The sequence below is a fragment of the Ctenopharyngodon idella genome, chromosome 6, assembly GCF_019924925.1.
Source record: "Ctenopharyngodon idella isolate HZGC_01 chromosome 6, HZGC01, whole genome shotgun sequence".
Taxonomy (NCBI): domain Eukaryota; kingdom Metazoa; phylum Chordata; class Actinopteri; order Cypriniformes; family Xenocyprididae; genus Ctenopharyngodon; species Ctenopharyngodon idella.
In genome coordinates this window covers 17,216,488-17,232,280 of record NC_067225.1, presented here as the reverse complement: position 1 = coordinate 17,232,280, position 15,793 = coordinate 17,216,488, and the positions used below count along the sequence as shown (strand labels likewise).

Genomic DNA, 15,793 nt, shown 5'->3' with positions numbered 1-15,793 from the left:
GTGGCTTTACGACCCGGAAATAATTCCTGCCGGGGATTATCAGCAATACTGCTGGGCTGGTGAGCCGGCAGTGGTTTACAGTTTAACTGGAGTGTCCCGGTGGGGATGACATAGGAGAAGAGGGGAGGGAGAGAGGGGGTCTGGAGCCGGGGCTTGGCAGCCAGCCTGAGCAAACAGAGAGGCAGCGCTCTACACTAGAATGAGGCTGTGGAATGTAGCATAAAAAGTGTATCTGAGACTCTAAAACAACAGAAAGACTCGTGCTAGATTGTGTGTATTCTCCCATTTTGTATCAAATCCTAATGGTTGTTCATTACAGTTATAAACTATAGATATCAGAACTATGTGTTAACTAACAACTTGAAAATACTAGCAACAAACAACATGCATCCCTAAGCTACTGCATGAAGTAATCATAAACAGTATTTTATATGCACTTTTGTGAACAGTATCATCTGTCTTCTCTGCTAAGAACTTGCATGTAAATATACAGACACAAAGGACAGAATTGATTTCACTCTTGCTGTAAAGGTCTGACTTTTTAACCTATTTAGTAACTTATGTGTTACTAAATAGGTTAAAAAGTCAGATGTTTACAATGAGAGTGAAATCAATTCTTATCTGAACATACGTGTTAAGCATATATAATGAAGACCAGGGTTGCTATTAAATAAAACTAATAAAAATCATATTATATATATATATATATATATATATATATATATATATATATATATATATATATATATATATATATATATATATATATATATATATATACACATATACCATACACACACACACACACACACATCAAACAAAAAAAAAAAAACATTAAAAACTTTAAGTATTAAAAAAAAGTAATAAAAAAATGAAAGCTATATAAAAATATTAGATTATTAAACAAAAAAAAAAAAAAACTAAAAAGCTATAAATTACAAGAAACTTTAAAATAAAGTGGACATTGGAAATATAAAAAAAATTAAAGGTAATTAAAAAAAAATTAAGAAATACTATAATAGTATATATTCAAAAAAAAAAAAAAAAAAAAACAGTGATGGTGACAATTTCAGTATATTTGTACTGAAATGCAGCATGAATGATGAATCACAGGGTAAACAATAAATCAACACAGGAAGGCAAATGGACATCTGATACGGTCCCAGCATTAGCACCGTTTACGGATTTTGCTCATTTATTTCTGGGTGGCTGGTACAGTATTTACAACCATGTTCACTTAAGATTTGTACAAGCTAAAACAGATTAAGTTACTTGAAATAGTAATAAAAGACCAGGGCATTATCCCACATAGAAGTTAGCTTTCAATGTCATACCCATGATCCTTATTTATTATTTGCAACATCTAACATGTAGGTAGACGGATCAGAATGATGCCAGACACAGGGACTCCCAGCCTCTGCCATTATGGTGCTAGTTTTAACATTGTGTTCCTACATTTCTGCCCATCGCCTTGTTTTTCTCTAAGACTTTAGCTCTGTGTTCCACCACAAACTCTCAAAGAAATTATGATAAATAGGTGACTCGAGATATTGTTGACAGTGGCACTGATCCATTTCATTGAGAATAGCTCCTTAAATATAGAACTAATCAAAATAACACTGCAAACCACAAATCCTGAAAAAACGATTAAGGTCACATCCTCATAAAAAAAAGCATTCCAGCAGTTTAAGAAAAGTGTATTAGATTTTAATGAACACCATTGTATAGTTCAAAAAATGTTAGGTATGGACACAGGTTATAAGAGGGCTAAGGTTTGTAAAGTTAATCGTTTCACTTAAATAATTTTAAAAAGGATAGAAAAATGTCTGAAATCCCAGTTACCCAAAAGATTTTTTTTTATTTCAAAGGGGAAATATATGAAACACACACACACTCACACACACATATAAGTACACTCTATTTTCACATTAGCACATTAGTAAGGACCTTGATTTCTTAATTTCAGATTTAAATGTACAAAAATATGTATACTGAGGAAGCAAAAGGCAAATCACAAGGCAAGTAAAGAAAAGTTAGGCAAATCTGTTGAGGTTCTCTCTTATCAAATCCAAAAGCACCCCCAAAGCACTAAGATCTTTTATTTTTAAAACTAAACTAAAAATGCAGTATTTTGAGACATTGTGACTTACTTTTGTAATATAATATTATAGCATTTCTATTTGAAATGTTAGTTTAAAGTTTAAAGATTGAATTAAATAAATCAAGCTTCTTTAACTCCTCAAAAAACAAAATTATTTGGACCGTATCTGTGCAGAGGTCACTTCAGGACTGACTCTGCACCCATACATTAAAAAAACAAAGTTTGTAGTTTGTTATAAATACCAAAAACAAAATGCAAAACAATATTATTTTAATTTGAGACACCTTCGATAGCAATGAAAGTTTTACAATACTACATTGTAAGAAATGTTCCCTACTAATAACATGTTTATTTTACATCTCTTATAAGAAACACTTTAAAAAAAAAAAAAAAAAAAAAAAACCAGCCTAAAACTGCATTTTTTTTGTGCCAAGATTTGAAGTGTGCATGTAAACAAATCAGAACGCATCACTAGCTTATAAATATATATTTATCTGGGGAGAGAAAATAAAATGGTGGACTTCATTACTTACTAAGGACTGTATATATTATAAAAAAGAGGGTGTACCACATGTTTTGTAATGAAGTGCTAGGGTATGAATGATTCATTACTATACATTATAATAATCATGTTCCATGATATGAAAAATGCTCTTAAGAGACACTGTGAAGTTAAAACACTGATAGAGCACACTATGATTACGCATTAGTCCAAACTCAAGAGTGGCAGAACGGTCATGTTACTGGAACACATCCACAATCTGAGATACTGACGTATTTGATTGGAACAAGACCTGAGTTAAATACTTAAAAAGTGGCTTTATGTGTTAAATGGACAGTGAAATTGAAACTATAACAGCCCACATTCTAAATACTGTGGATGATATGAGAGATCACCACACATCCTAAGACTGGACCAGAAACATTATGGGAATCCATTAGTGCTGGCTTTGTGATGTTGTTAAAGTAAAAACAGCCAAAATTCCTGAATTACAGAGTTATTTACTTTGTTAAATAATAAGAAAAGACGTTAATTTTTACTTAATAGGTCACTTTATAAAGTAGATTTGGCAACACTTAATAATAATAATAATGGTCAATACAAAGAGAAAGTCAAAGTCATTGTGTCCATGAAGGGAGATCTGTGAATTCAGCTGATGTGAATGAAGCACTGTTAGGTGGATGGCCAAATGGTGCCTTGCCCAGAGTTTAAGAGCAGCCCAGGCCTGCCCTCGCTTGTGGGAGTAGAGAGAGGCTCCTGTAGTTTAAAAATAGGATGCAAATAAAAACTAAACGGGCCATCTTTCGCTTACTCTCAAAATGACAATGAGAATGACTTCTTATGGTTAATAACATGGTTGTTGTTTACTACAAAATAGATCACCTTAGTAGCAAATGGAAAGAAGAAAAAAAAAAAAAAAAAAAAAGGAGTTTAGTCCAGTTTTGGGTGGTATTTGGGATATTCACCTTTTTGACAGGAGAACAATCTATACTGGGTTTGAGAAAGCAAATGTAATACATTTAAATCATTAAAAGGGGATTGCCAAAGAAATGCAAAGGACAGAAGAGCCTGAATCACACAGTGAAGTGAAGCAGAGTAATATGGCAGGATATTAAATGGGATTTCAAGAAAAGAAGAGGAAATGACATCAAGACACTGTCTGCATTTCATCTTGAGCTCATAGAACTCAATGTACTCATGGCGCTCAGACAGTGTTATTCACTCCAGACCCCAGAACAGAAACCCAAGGCATTTATGTGGTCTGGATGTCATACAAAAACACAACTGCACAGAGCTGATGTTACCTATTAAGGCACTGTGTAATACTTTGCATTATTAGGAGTGCCATTTATTTTAATGTACTTGGTGAGGCATTAACAGGCAATTAAAGATCAAGTTAAACCTTCAAAAAAGACACCCAAAGGTAATAAGCACAGACAAAAGATTCAGGAATACATCTAAGTGCTTCAAAAGCAAATCAAAGTGCTCCGAAAGCAAACCTGCAGTATAAATCATTGAGAGAATATAGCCAGAAGTAGAGACACAAAAATGACAGTTTAAAAGAATAAAATAAAAATACTTCACTGAATTATAATACCTGAATAACTGAATCGTGTCGCTGAGGCTATTTTATAAAAAGCAGAAAAGTTCACCAATTTTGTATAAATCAAAAGGCACAAACAAATAGTTCTTAAACTTAAGTAAGAAATGTTCACTACATTCACATAAATGTGCCAGAAGTGGTCGTACTGTTAATGATAGAAACTTTACATTATCAGACCACAACTGTAATGGGGACAATTAAGTATGACTCTGGTTTTTATAGTTCCACATGCTCCTACGTGCATACATACTGTGCATGAGGTTAGAAGTTCTATATTACATTCACTTTCTTAGCAGTGGTATTGACAGCACATTACAATACTCAACCACTTACATTCTTTGATGAAAGTAAAAATCCACACTACTGTCCAAAAGTTTGGGGTCAGTACAATTAAAAAAAAAAAAAAAAAATGAATCATTTTATTCAGCATCAAATTGATCAAAAGTGACAGTAAAGACATTTATGTTACAAAATATTTTTATTTCAAATAACTAACTATTCACTTTCCATTTATCAAAGAATCCTGAAAAAAAGCACTACGCTTTCTACAAAAATATTTAGCAGCACAACTGTTTTCAACATTGATAATATTAAGAAATTCTTGAGCACCAAATCAGTAATGGCTGCAAAAAATTCAGCTTTGGCAGAAATAAATTACATTTTAAAAAACATTGTAAAAAAATATCACCGTGTCCTAACCAGACGGGACACAGCCACAACATGCGATAAAAGGTATCAGATCTTTTGTCCTAACCAGCTGTGGCATCAATACACGATTCTATTTTAGAAAGTTTCTATTTTTCTGCAATGTCACGGCTGGAACAACATAGAAAGTATGACAATGATAATCTCAGGTACTGTTTATGTGCTTTATTTAATGTTAAGAGCGTCTAATAGGAGTTTGAATGTCATTTTGCATTACCTTTATAGCCGCACTGAAAGCAACTGGATAATTCACCTCAGATCTTCAAAACAAATTCAAGACAAGAATGTTCAAACTGTAAACTCAATGCGAACAAACAAGTCTATTCTATGATAAAGATCGTTTCAGTCACTCATTATGTATTGTTAATAGTGTTTCAATGGTGTAAGAGTCGGAGTGCCAGGCCCACACGCTCTTCTGATTGGCTGTGATTTTTGATTGATTTTGTCTCTTAGTCGCGTTGCGTCTGGTGTGGACAGTCAAATCGCTTGTCGCTGGAATCCTATTGCATCATGTCTGGTTAGGACACGGTGTAAGAAACTTCTTTCAAAAACATTTTTAAAAAATCTAACTGACCCAAACTTTTGAACTTTAGTGTAAGCTTCTACATTTCTTTACATGCAGAACGTGGGTTAATGGCTACAATAGTCTACAACAAAAATCAAAAAATCAGGCATCATAGGCTTACACTGCAAAGCAACATGCACAGATCTGAACTTAAGACTCAGCTGTTAAAAACATTAAGTCAAAATGCAAAATTTAAAAGAGAAAATTATAAATGGCTCGAATCAGATGCCAAAAGACTGTTTTTGCCATTTACACATGCAACAAGGTCCAATCTGTGCCAGTGAGTGTCAGTGTAAATGCAGCCATATAGTCCAATAAGAATAGCTGAGATGCATAAATGTCTGAAAGTTAAACAGCAGGGGGCAGAGTGGAGCGAACTATTCTAAAGTAACAAACACAAAAATAACTTCGGCTCAAATTTGTTCTTAACAACAATGGCTGTCAGCTCCACTGCTAATTAAATCAAAGCCCTGAGTAGAGTGGCTCACTACTGGAATAGACTCATGCAGTTATCCTGACATGAAAGTACCTTTATACATGCATGTAAAGCTTATCTTAGTAATGTGTATTTTTTCCTTATTCATATTCATAAAGTGAGTTATCTTCTTCAGACAATTCAGTTCAGTGGTTGAATGAATATTTGAACGGTTTTTAGGACCAGTTTTTAGGAACAGAACCGGTTTTTAGGTCAAAACATTTAAAGAGACAAGAACTGCAAGAACCTCTAAAAATATTAACTTAAAATATTGCAAATGAAGATATCATGATAAGATTTCCATTTGATTACCTTTAAATGCTAGATAATCTTTTATTTTATTTAATTATTTGTTTACAGCATAATACGTCAGTAAAAGATTTGATGTTCACTTTAAGAAGTTGGAAAGTTCTTTACTCTGGAAGAACAAGAGCCAGGCATATTGGACGTGTCATCACTTTCTGGCTTTAAACCTACTTTATAAAATTGATTTGTGCCATATCTAATGCATACAGCTATTATCGCACTTCTCCATGTTGTGCGGCCCTAATATGGAAAAATCATGGAATGCGATAAAATGCTTTTTTAAATGCTTTTTTCTAGGCTTCAAATGCTCATAAATTTGAAAATGTAGTTTTACGTGCATAAAGTGGTACGGATATCACAATTTTAGGTGATATATCCATTTAATTTCCCCCTTCAAAAGGTCATAGCGCAACTTGCAGCTTGTAGCCATCCAGACTACCAAGATCAAATGTCAAACTAAACAAAGTTAAAATGACTGAACTATATAATCTGAAAAATGCAAATGAATCATGCAACCCTACAAGAACTAACCCAAAAACAAACAAAAAAAAACCAGAATGAATTAACACCAAAGAGAGAGAGAAGTAGTACACTGGAAAAGGCACGTAAGAAAAAAGCAGTAGATTGAAGCGCTAACAGGAAGTGCCAAAACTATAAGTACTGATTATATTAGGATGAGGTGTAGAATTAAGTGCTTGGTCGTGTTCTGCATTAAAAACCACCAATACTGTTGCCATTTAATGGGGGTCATGCTACATTTTAAGATGGGTGGGGCCTGGAGGAGGCTCCCCAATGCTAAGAGCCCTGAGATTTTGGCATTCCAGCAGGAAGCTGTCTAAATCAGCCTCACTCACTAGTGGGTTGCTGAAGAAGAGGTTATGATCTGGAGGCAGACCTCCATCCGACCCCCAGTCGGAGTCGGAATCTGAGCTGCCGTCAGCCGAGCCCTCTGTGGTTGTAGGCGGATAGCTGAGCTGCTCCAGTTGCTCCACCAGATCATTAAACTGCATGGCCGAACTGTCTTCCGAACGCACCGAATACGCAGGGAAGTTAACCATCGAACTGGCCTCAGAGAGGTTCTCGGAACCAGGCAGACGCAAGGAGGATGAAGAGTCAGGTCCTCCAAAGCCAAGCGAGCGAGTCGCCAACAGAACCTAGAGGAAGGTTATCCAGCGAGCTACACTCGGAGCGATTGTTAACCAGGGAACTGGTCTCGGATCGGCCGAAAGCATTCTCGGAGAACGCGCCAGAATTACCGTTAAGGTCCTCGAGACCGAATGTAGCGGGCTGCACGGGGATTCTATCACCGTATTCGAATCTCTCAGGACCTTCGTCAAACCCATAACAGTAGGCTTCCGCACCACCAGCGTAAAATGAGATTTCAGCTGGATCATCATCTATATACTCTTCGCTAACATGAAGCTGCGTGCAGGCCATCGGGATCTGGTACGACATCTGTTGGACGCGCATTAACTCCGCCTCAAACGCTTCAGGTGTGAAGAAACCCTTTTTCGCCCCAACGCTTAAGCCACCCACCCCTACTCCCTCGCTATCCTCATTGCCATTTTGGGAGGGCCGTGCACTAGAGGAACTACTCTCTACACACACAAATGAGGGGCTGCAGTCTCCTGCTGCCTGGATATGAGTGGCACCTGGGAAGGCGTAGGTGGATTGGGAGTTCTTGATGGAGTCCTGCTGCGTTGGGCTGGGGGCTCTTGGAGGCTGCTGCGTCTGTTGAAGATTCAGAGGCTGGTTCGCGGGCTCTGTCCGCATAGGTGAGCTGGGGGCATGCAGGGAGTGGAAAGAGGCGGTGACAGAGGAAGGAGACACGGGAGCCCTTAGACTGTCGTTAAAAGACAGGTTCTGTAACGGATGGGTAAGGTAAAGAGAGTGGATGAAAACAAAGTGAGTTGTTTTTGTTCTTCATATTGGTATTGGTTGTCATAACTTTGGTTGGTTGTGTCGCTGATCTTAGACTCTACTGACCTGTTTGAGCACATCAGAAGCCAAGGAACGTGTCGACATGCGAATCTTACTGTTCCTCCTGTAGAAACAGCATTATCAGTGCAAAGATGAACAACATAGAGAGAGAAGCACCACAAACAAAAGAATAGATATTCAAGTATAAAAAATGGTTTCAGGTGAGAAAAAAAATATTTACCTCTGGTAAGGGGTTCTTCTCAACCCGCTGTCCCTTACATACTCAACAAGCTGTTTCTGCGTCCTCCCACTGTTACATATACACAATGCGTTTTAACAAACCAAGTCAAACACATTCTATTACCTAGAAGTAGGGCTAGGTGGTACAAGCAACAATTTATAGTCACAATATTCTTAAAAAAAAAAAAAAAAATCAGTGACATACACTACCGTTCAAAAGTTTGGGGTCGGGAAGGTGTTTTAATGTTTATGAATGAAGTCTCTTATGCTCACCAAGGCTGCATTTATTTGAAAAATACAGTAATATTGTGAAATATAAAATTTATTATGACTTTTCTGTTTTTATATATTTTAAAATTTAATTTATTCTTGTGATGGCAAAGCTGAATTTCTTCTTATTATTATTATTATTATCAATGTTGAAAACAGTACGGATTAATATTTTTGTGGAAAACATGATCGATTTTTTTCAGAATTCTTTGATGAAAAGAAAGTTCAAAAGAACAGAATTTATTTGAAATAGAAATATTTAACATTATACATTTCTTTACTGTCACTTTAGATCAATTTGATTAATTCTTGCTGATTAAAATTATTCATTTATTTTTAAAAATTCTAACTGACCCCACAATTTTGAACGGTAGTGTACATCACATGGAAAAAATTACCAAAAAAACCCTACAAAATAATTTAAAAAAAGGTCATATGACAACTTCCAAACCAATCACTTTCTTTAATTTGAACAGTGCAAAGAAACCACTTTATCAATAAATAATTTTTTTTTTTTTTTTTTTATTAAAAATCTAAATAATCATGGATAGCCTTCCATGAAATAATGAAAACTTTTTTGGTGACTTATGTCAGTAATCTCCAGTACCTGTAAGTGAGGCAGATGTTCAGCAATTCTGATTCAGTGCATTAATTCAGAGAAGGATTTTTCTAATTGATTTAATTAGTAAGTCTTCTTGAACAATTCATTAAAATTGGCTCATATGAAACTTATAAGGACAATTTAATAGAAAGACATGTTTTCTGTGAACCAGCACTAAAGGCCCATTCACACCAAGAATGATAACTATAGAGATAACTATAATGATAACTATTAGCACCCACACTAGCATACAATATTATTCTGTTTATTCTAAGCGCACACGACAATTTTGTCGCCTGGCGCTTTAAATGCTCGAGCTCTGAAAGCAGGATGGATTCTGATTGGCTGTCAATGTTTTGTTGTTCATCAGCTAGAAAAAAGTTCTGAAAGTGATCCCAAGAATATCGTTATAGTTGTGTTGTGGACTCTGCTTTTCTTTTAGATTTAGAATGATTTTTAGAAGTATATCTTTTTTGTTATCATTATAGTTATGAACCTCGGTGTGAACAGGCCTTAAGAAGCAGCGCCGGAAACACTGGCATTATCACAATCGAAGCGATACTCAAATATTTCTTTCGGTATTTTAACCCAATAGCACATGTGCACCTGTATCTGAAGGAGGATCCTCTGCTGAAGAAGATGGCTTTGGACTTGGGCTGAGGCTGGTCTAACAGACGGAAAAATGAGTGATGTTCCACACAGTTCTTCCAGAAGATCTTACACTGATCTCGACTGCCCATTAGAAATTCCAGCGTATCCTGATGAGGACCCTGTGGAACGAAACCTTGATCAGTCACTGAGAAAAGATTGATCTTAAGAACTTCCATCGTAGATGTAAGGCAACAAGAGGAAACATGTGGTCTTAATTCTTAGCAACCCATGAAAGTGATCCCAACAGAATAACAAACGTCACTTGGAACACATTTAAAATGTTTACGTGGGGTATAAGATGACCCATCCAACTAAACTCCAGAGTTTCAAAACATTACTTCTAGATCTTATTATGTGTCAAGTCTCTGTTGATTCTGTATGTCCCAGGAGTCCTTAGACTGATTTCACTGCTTTGTATTTCTCCAAAATTGTGTCTTTTAGTGGAGGTATGTATTGGCATCCTGACAGAGTCTTCTCTCATGAAACTGTTTCCTTGTTGTCATATTAGACTTTATTCTGTCCCTTAAGGTAGTATCTACATGTTTATAAATGTACATATTAATATTATATAAGAATATATAATATAAATGTGATACCCACATGAACTTCTGGGTGCAGTTTAATTAGAAATCGTTTCCTCTTGAAGCTCAGCTTCCGAATCTTGGACCAGTTGAAGGTGTTAATTTTGGTGTGGCCCTGAAAAAAAAAAAAAAAAAATCAATATTTATAACAAAACAGATATATAACAATACGTGCATATATACACCTTTGACTAAATATCAGCTGAATTCTATATTAATGCACTAAAAATGCACCCATATTTGGACTAAAATAATGCACTAATAACACCTTTTTTAGAGTTCTACGGAAGCAATTATTTTCACTAAGACAAAGTACCTGAAAGACCTGCAGGCCCATGTGTGCTACAGCCAGGTTGATCTTGGTGCCTTCTCGGTCAGCAGCGGGATGAAAGCGAACCCCATACATCTCCAGTTTACGAGCAATCTCCAGAACCTGGAAATCTGATTCTGCTGGGGTCTGCCCCCTACAGGCAAGGGAGCAAATACAAAAATTGTAGAAAATATTTAACAAGTGAAACATATTACCACAGCAAAAATAATTTAGGTAATACAGTATTGTGAAATATTACAATTATAAATAACTGTTCTATTTTAATATATTTAGGGCCCGAGCACCGATGGTATGAGGACCCTATTGTAATTGCTCAGTCAATTCTTCTCCGAAATGAATTACATTTTTGAGGGCCTAAACATGCTCGAAAACTCATGAAACTTTGCACACGCATCAGAAGTAGTGAAAGTTTACGTATGATATGGGTTTCAGAATTAGGTGTGGCAAAATGGCTCAATAGCGCCACCTACAAAATTTCAATTAAGCGCCCTTCACCCTACGTTTCACGTACAGGTATGAAATTCGGTAGACACATGTAACAGCCCAATATCTACAAAAAAGTCCCTGGGTACAAAATCTGTAAACCCAACAGGAAGTGAGATATTTTGAAAATTCACTGCAAAATTTGTTGCAGTTTTTGCCATTTCCAGACATTGTATTTTAAAGAACTCCTCCTAGAGCTTTAATCAGATCAACATCATATTTGGTTAGTCTAATCTAAAGGGCTTTGCGGCGTTAATTTGCGTAGATCTTGACTTTTCGTTGAAGGGCGTATCCGTGGCGGCCTGACAAAATCTGATGTTTCGCCATGAAAGAGGAAGCTGCTGTAACTCCTGTGTCCGATCTGCCTCAAACTTCACATGTGATAAGAGTCCTGGCCTGAAGACATCTATATGCCAATAGTCAGTTAGTCATAGTGCCACCTGCTGGCAACAGGAAATGGCATGCTTTGCACTGTAATTCACTCCCAGAATTCACCTTGGGTAAGTGCTAATGTATGCGATTAACGCCACGAAATAGGAAGTTGTTGTAATTCAGGCATATAATGTCCTATCTGCTCCAAACTTTACATGTTTGATAATAGTCCTGGCCTGAAGACATCTACATGGAAATATTCAGTTATAGTCAAAGCGCCACCTGCTGGCAGCAGGAAGTGTTTATTTATCCGCTTAAATGACTATCGCCCACTGTTCACTGTTTTCCTGAGGCCACCGGGTGGCGATGAGCCCGGGTGCGAGGGCCCTTTCATCGCTGCTTGCAGCTTTAATTTGAAATGTAATTTATTCCTGTATGATGGCAAAGCTGAATTTTCAGCAGCCATTACTCTGGTCTTCAGGCACATGCTTCTTCAGAAATCATTCTAATAAGCTGATTTGGTGCTCAAGAAACACTTATTATTATCAATGTTGAAAACAGTTGTGCTGCTTAATATTTTTTGAAAACAATGATATTTTCAGGATTGTTTGATGGATAGAAAATGCAAAAATAACAGAAATTATATGAGATACAATTTTTGAAACAATGTTTTATATATTCTCACTAAACCCATATCCTCCCATTTCTAAGCAAAGTGTGGGGGATGGGCAAACATATACCATTAATGTTGTGTAGCTTTCTGGCTAATCGTGGGCAAATGTTAGAGCAGTGCCAGATCATTTTGCTATTTTGCTCATCCTTTAAGCTGTTCAATCTGCTTAAGCCCCTCCCCTTCCCTTGTGGCCGTATGGCTAATAAAGAGCCTTGAGCCACTGGATTACAATCACAGCCTCACATAGCCGCTGACACGGCCGACCTGCAATACTTCTCTCACACCCAAAGCCTCAGATTAAACCCACCGGAACTGCATCATTACAAAGAGCCAAAAACACAGGGCTCATACGCCCGAGACTTCACATACAAAAAAAAAAAAAAAAATTCATATTTTGTTTTTAGAAGGTGAACAGTATTGTAACTAGATTTTAACATTTACTGAAGAAAATCTAGGTGCTAGGTGGTTGCTGTGGTGTTCTGTTGCAAGGTTGCTTACTAGCCTAAATGAGAAAGACCCATCCCCTTTTTTCTTGACTCCTAAGATATTCTTACCCCTAGATATGACTTCAAATCTATTGTTTTATGTAAATTTCCCATTTAAAAAAAAAAAAAAAAAAAAAAAAAATCAATAATAAGTACAGTATGATTGCTTACAAAATAGCACACATACCACAAAGTTTAAAAGGATTAGTTCACTTTAAAATGAAAATTACCCCAAGATTTACTCACCCGCAAGCCATCCTAGGTGTATATAACTTTTTTCTTTCTGATGAACATAATCAGAGATATATTAATAAATATCCTGACGCATCTAAGCTTTATAATGGTACTGAACGGAATCAACAAGTATGAGCTCAAGAAAGTGCATCCATCGATTATAAATGTACTCCACACAGCTCCAGGAGGTTAATAATGGCCTTCTGAAGCGAAGCAATGCGTTTGTGTAAGAAACACTTTATCCTTCTTTTGTATGTTGAATATGGAAGGCATAGGACATAGCATAAGCGTTTTGAACTGCAAGAGGTTAAATACGGAAGGCGGTCTGACAGAAGCTAGATATTTTACTTTATAACTTAATGAATATGGATATTTTTCTTACACAAACACATCGCTTCGCCTCAGAAGGACTTTATTAACCCCCCAGAGCCATGTGGAGTACGTTTATAATGGATGGATGCATTTTCTTGAGCTTCATGCTCGTTGTTTCCCATTCACTGCCATTGGCTGCGTCAGGATATTTATTAATATAACTCTGATTGTGTTCATCAGAAAGAAGAAAGTCATATACACCTAGGATGGCTTGACGGTGAGTAAAGCTTGGGCTAATTTTCATTTTTAAAGTGAGCTAATCCTTTAAGCATCATTTATTCCTGTACCACGAATGGTGCGGAAAGAGTTCCGCCTAACTTTTAACAGGGTTTAGGGGTTTCACTTTAGCATGAGTAACAAATACATCATACAATTACAAATATGCTGTTCTAACATTTAAGTTTCTATCATTATTTATTTACTTAAATAATGGTCCATTCAAAGGTTGTAGAAGGATCATCTGTCCTATATTATATTATGTCTAATAGTGTCTATAAGCTCTTAAAACAATGTCTTTCCAAAGTTCAAGCAGAAAGAGAATCTGAACTCTACATTTAACTGCCTCTAAATCTCTTAAACTGCTACACACAACAATCACTTACACACTATCAGATCTCTTTTCACCAAATAAACTCAGCACCAAATGGAAACAGACTGTCATTCAAGATATCCAGGGGAGTCTGTATTTAAAGTTCAGTTAGATGTTTCATTCGAAACAAATGGCTTCTCATTCCACGCAAATGCTTCCAACTGATCTGGACATGTCAAAGATAAAGTTACTTTTGTGCCCATAAATTCTCTCAACTGATTCCCGGTGGTCAGCTCAGTGAATTTACAAACACAAAGCTTGACAGTCTAAGATAAATTTAAGAGGAACAATGCGCAAGCCTACACCTTCAAGCCAAAACAATAAATGTCTTACGTGTGTCTGCGGTGGAGCTCCATGATCTTTTCTTGCACACGTTCCTGATATGGCAGCAATTTATTCATCTTCAGAAACTCCCTGTCTGCTATGTCATCATAGTCACCGATCTCAGCTGTGTGGGGGGGGGGAAGAGAAAAATAATGGTTAAAAGACAAATAAGAATGTCCAAGAAAAAAACAAAAACAAAAAGGATCTATGTTTTAAACTAGGCTGGGCGGTATATTGAGTATGTACGATATACCGATATATTTTTAATATACAATATGGAATGAGGCGATGCCGTTTATATCGATATACAGTAGTTTTAAACAAGAGCATCTGAAAAACAGAGGTGGATGTCGCAGAGTGCTGCTGCGGGGGAAATGCATATTACAATTTGGCTTAAACATGAGACATGCTTAATATTAAGGGCTTTAAAAATAACTCGTAAGATTAAGATATAGTTAACACGTAGGCCTATGGTTTAAAGCGGCTTGCCCTGTCAGATGCTCGGACAGATTCATGTGCTGACAGATTTTTGCGCTGTTTAATGCTTTTGTGACGTGATGTTTTCCTAAGCGCATAACTTACACTTCACAGGTATATTCTCAATCTGTAAATGTCAGAAAGTCATACAAATTTCTCCATTTTGCTGTCAGGAGTGGACGAGCCTTCTGCTAGCGAATCTAATCTCCTCTAAACTTCATAGACTGCTCAATAGAATGGGATCGACTAAAATATACATTTTGATAAAATCCAAATAGAATCCTAAATCCAAATAGAAAAATGTAGAAAATACTGAGATATTTACCGTATATCACCATTTAGCCAAAAAATACCGAGATATGACTTTTTGGCCATATCGCCCAGCCCTAGAGTCAGTATGTTTTTTTTTGTTTTTGTTTTTGTTTTGTTTTTTAAAGGAAATGAATACTTTTATTCAACAAGGAAGCATTAACCAAAAGTGACAGCAAAGACATTTATGTTATACAAAAGACTTCTATTTCAAATAAATGGCATTCTTTTGAACTTTCTATTCATCAAAGAATCCTGAAAAAAAATGTACCACTGTTTCCACAAAAATATTAAGCAGCACAACTGTTTTCAACATTGATAATATGAAATGTTACTTGAGCACCAATCATCATATGTGGCTGCATTTACATGGACCCTAATAATCCGATTGTAATCAGACTAGTAGCGCAGTCGGAATAAAAAGTAGAAAAAAACGTAGAATAAAATAAGTAGCAAGTAGAATGACGTCGAATAAAAAGTCACATGTAACCATATCAATCAATGGGAAACTCTGTATATTCGTGCAGTGCGCATGTCAAAAAATCAATTCCGATTTGAAGCTTGTTACATATAAACGTGCACATCAATCCGATCACTTTATTTAGCCTTCATGTAAACACTACG

The 15,793-nt window shown here is 36.2% G+C and overlaps 1 protein-coding gene across 2 annotated transcripts in view; it reads right to left on the bottom strand.

Moving 5' to 3' along the window:
- Window positions 1-15,793, bottom strand: part of farp2 (FERM, RhoGEF and pleckstrin domain protein 2) — a 64,094-nt gene that overhangs the window by 20,984 nt on the left and 27,317 nt on the right. For both annotated transcript variants that reach the window (XM_051896789.1, XM_051896790.1), the window contains exons 7-13: window positions 14,393-14,507; window positions 10,837-10,984; window positions 10,540-10,635; window positions 9,895-10,058; window positions 8,419-8,487; window positions 8,244-8,301; window positions 7,910-8,120 (exon numbers count right to left, since the gene is read on the bottom strand). In XM_051896789.1, coding sequence (XP_051752749.1) covers window positions 7,910-8,120; window positions 8,244-8,301; window positions 8,419-8,487; window positions 9,895-10,058; window positions 10,540-10,635; window positions 10,837-10,984; window positions 14,393-14,507 — 861 coding nt within the window. The remainder of the gene's footprint in view (window positions 1-7,909; window positions 8,121-8,243; window positions 8,302-8,418; window positions 8,488-9,894; window positions 10,059-10,539; window positions 10,636-10,836; window positions 10,985-14,392; window positions 14,508-15,793) is intronic.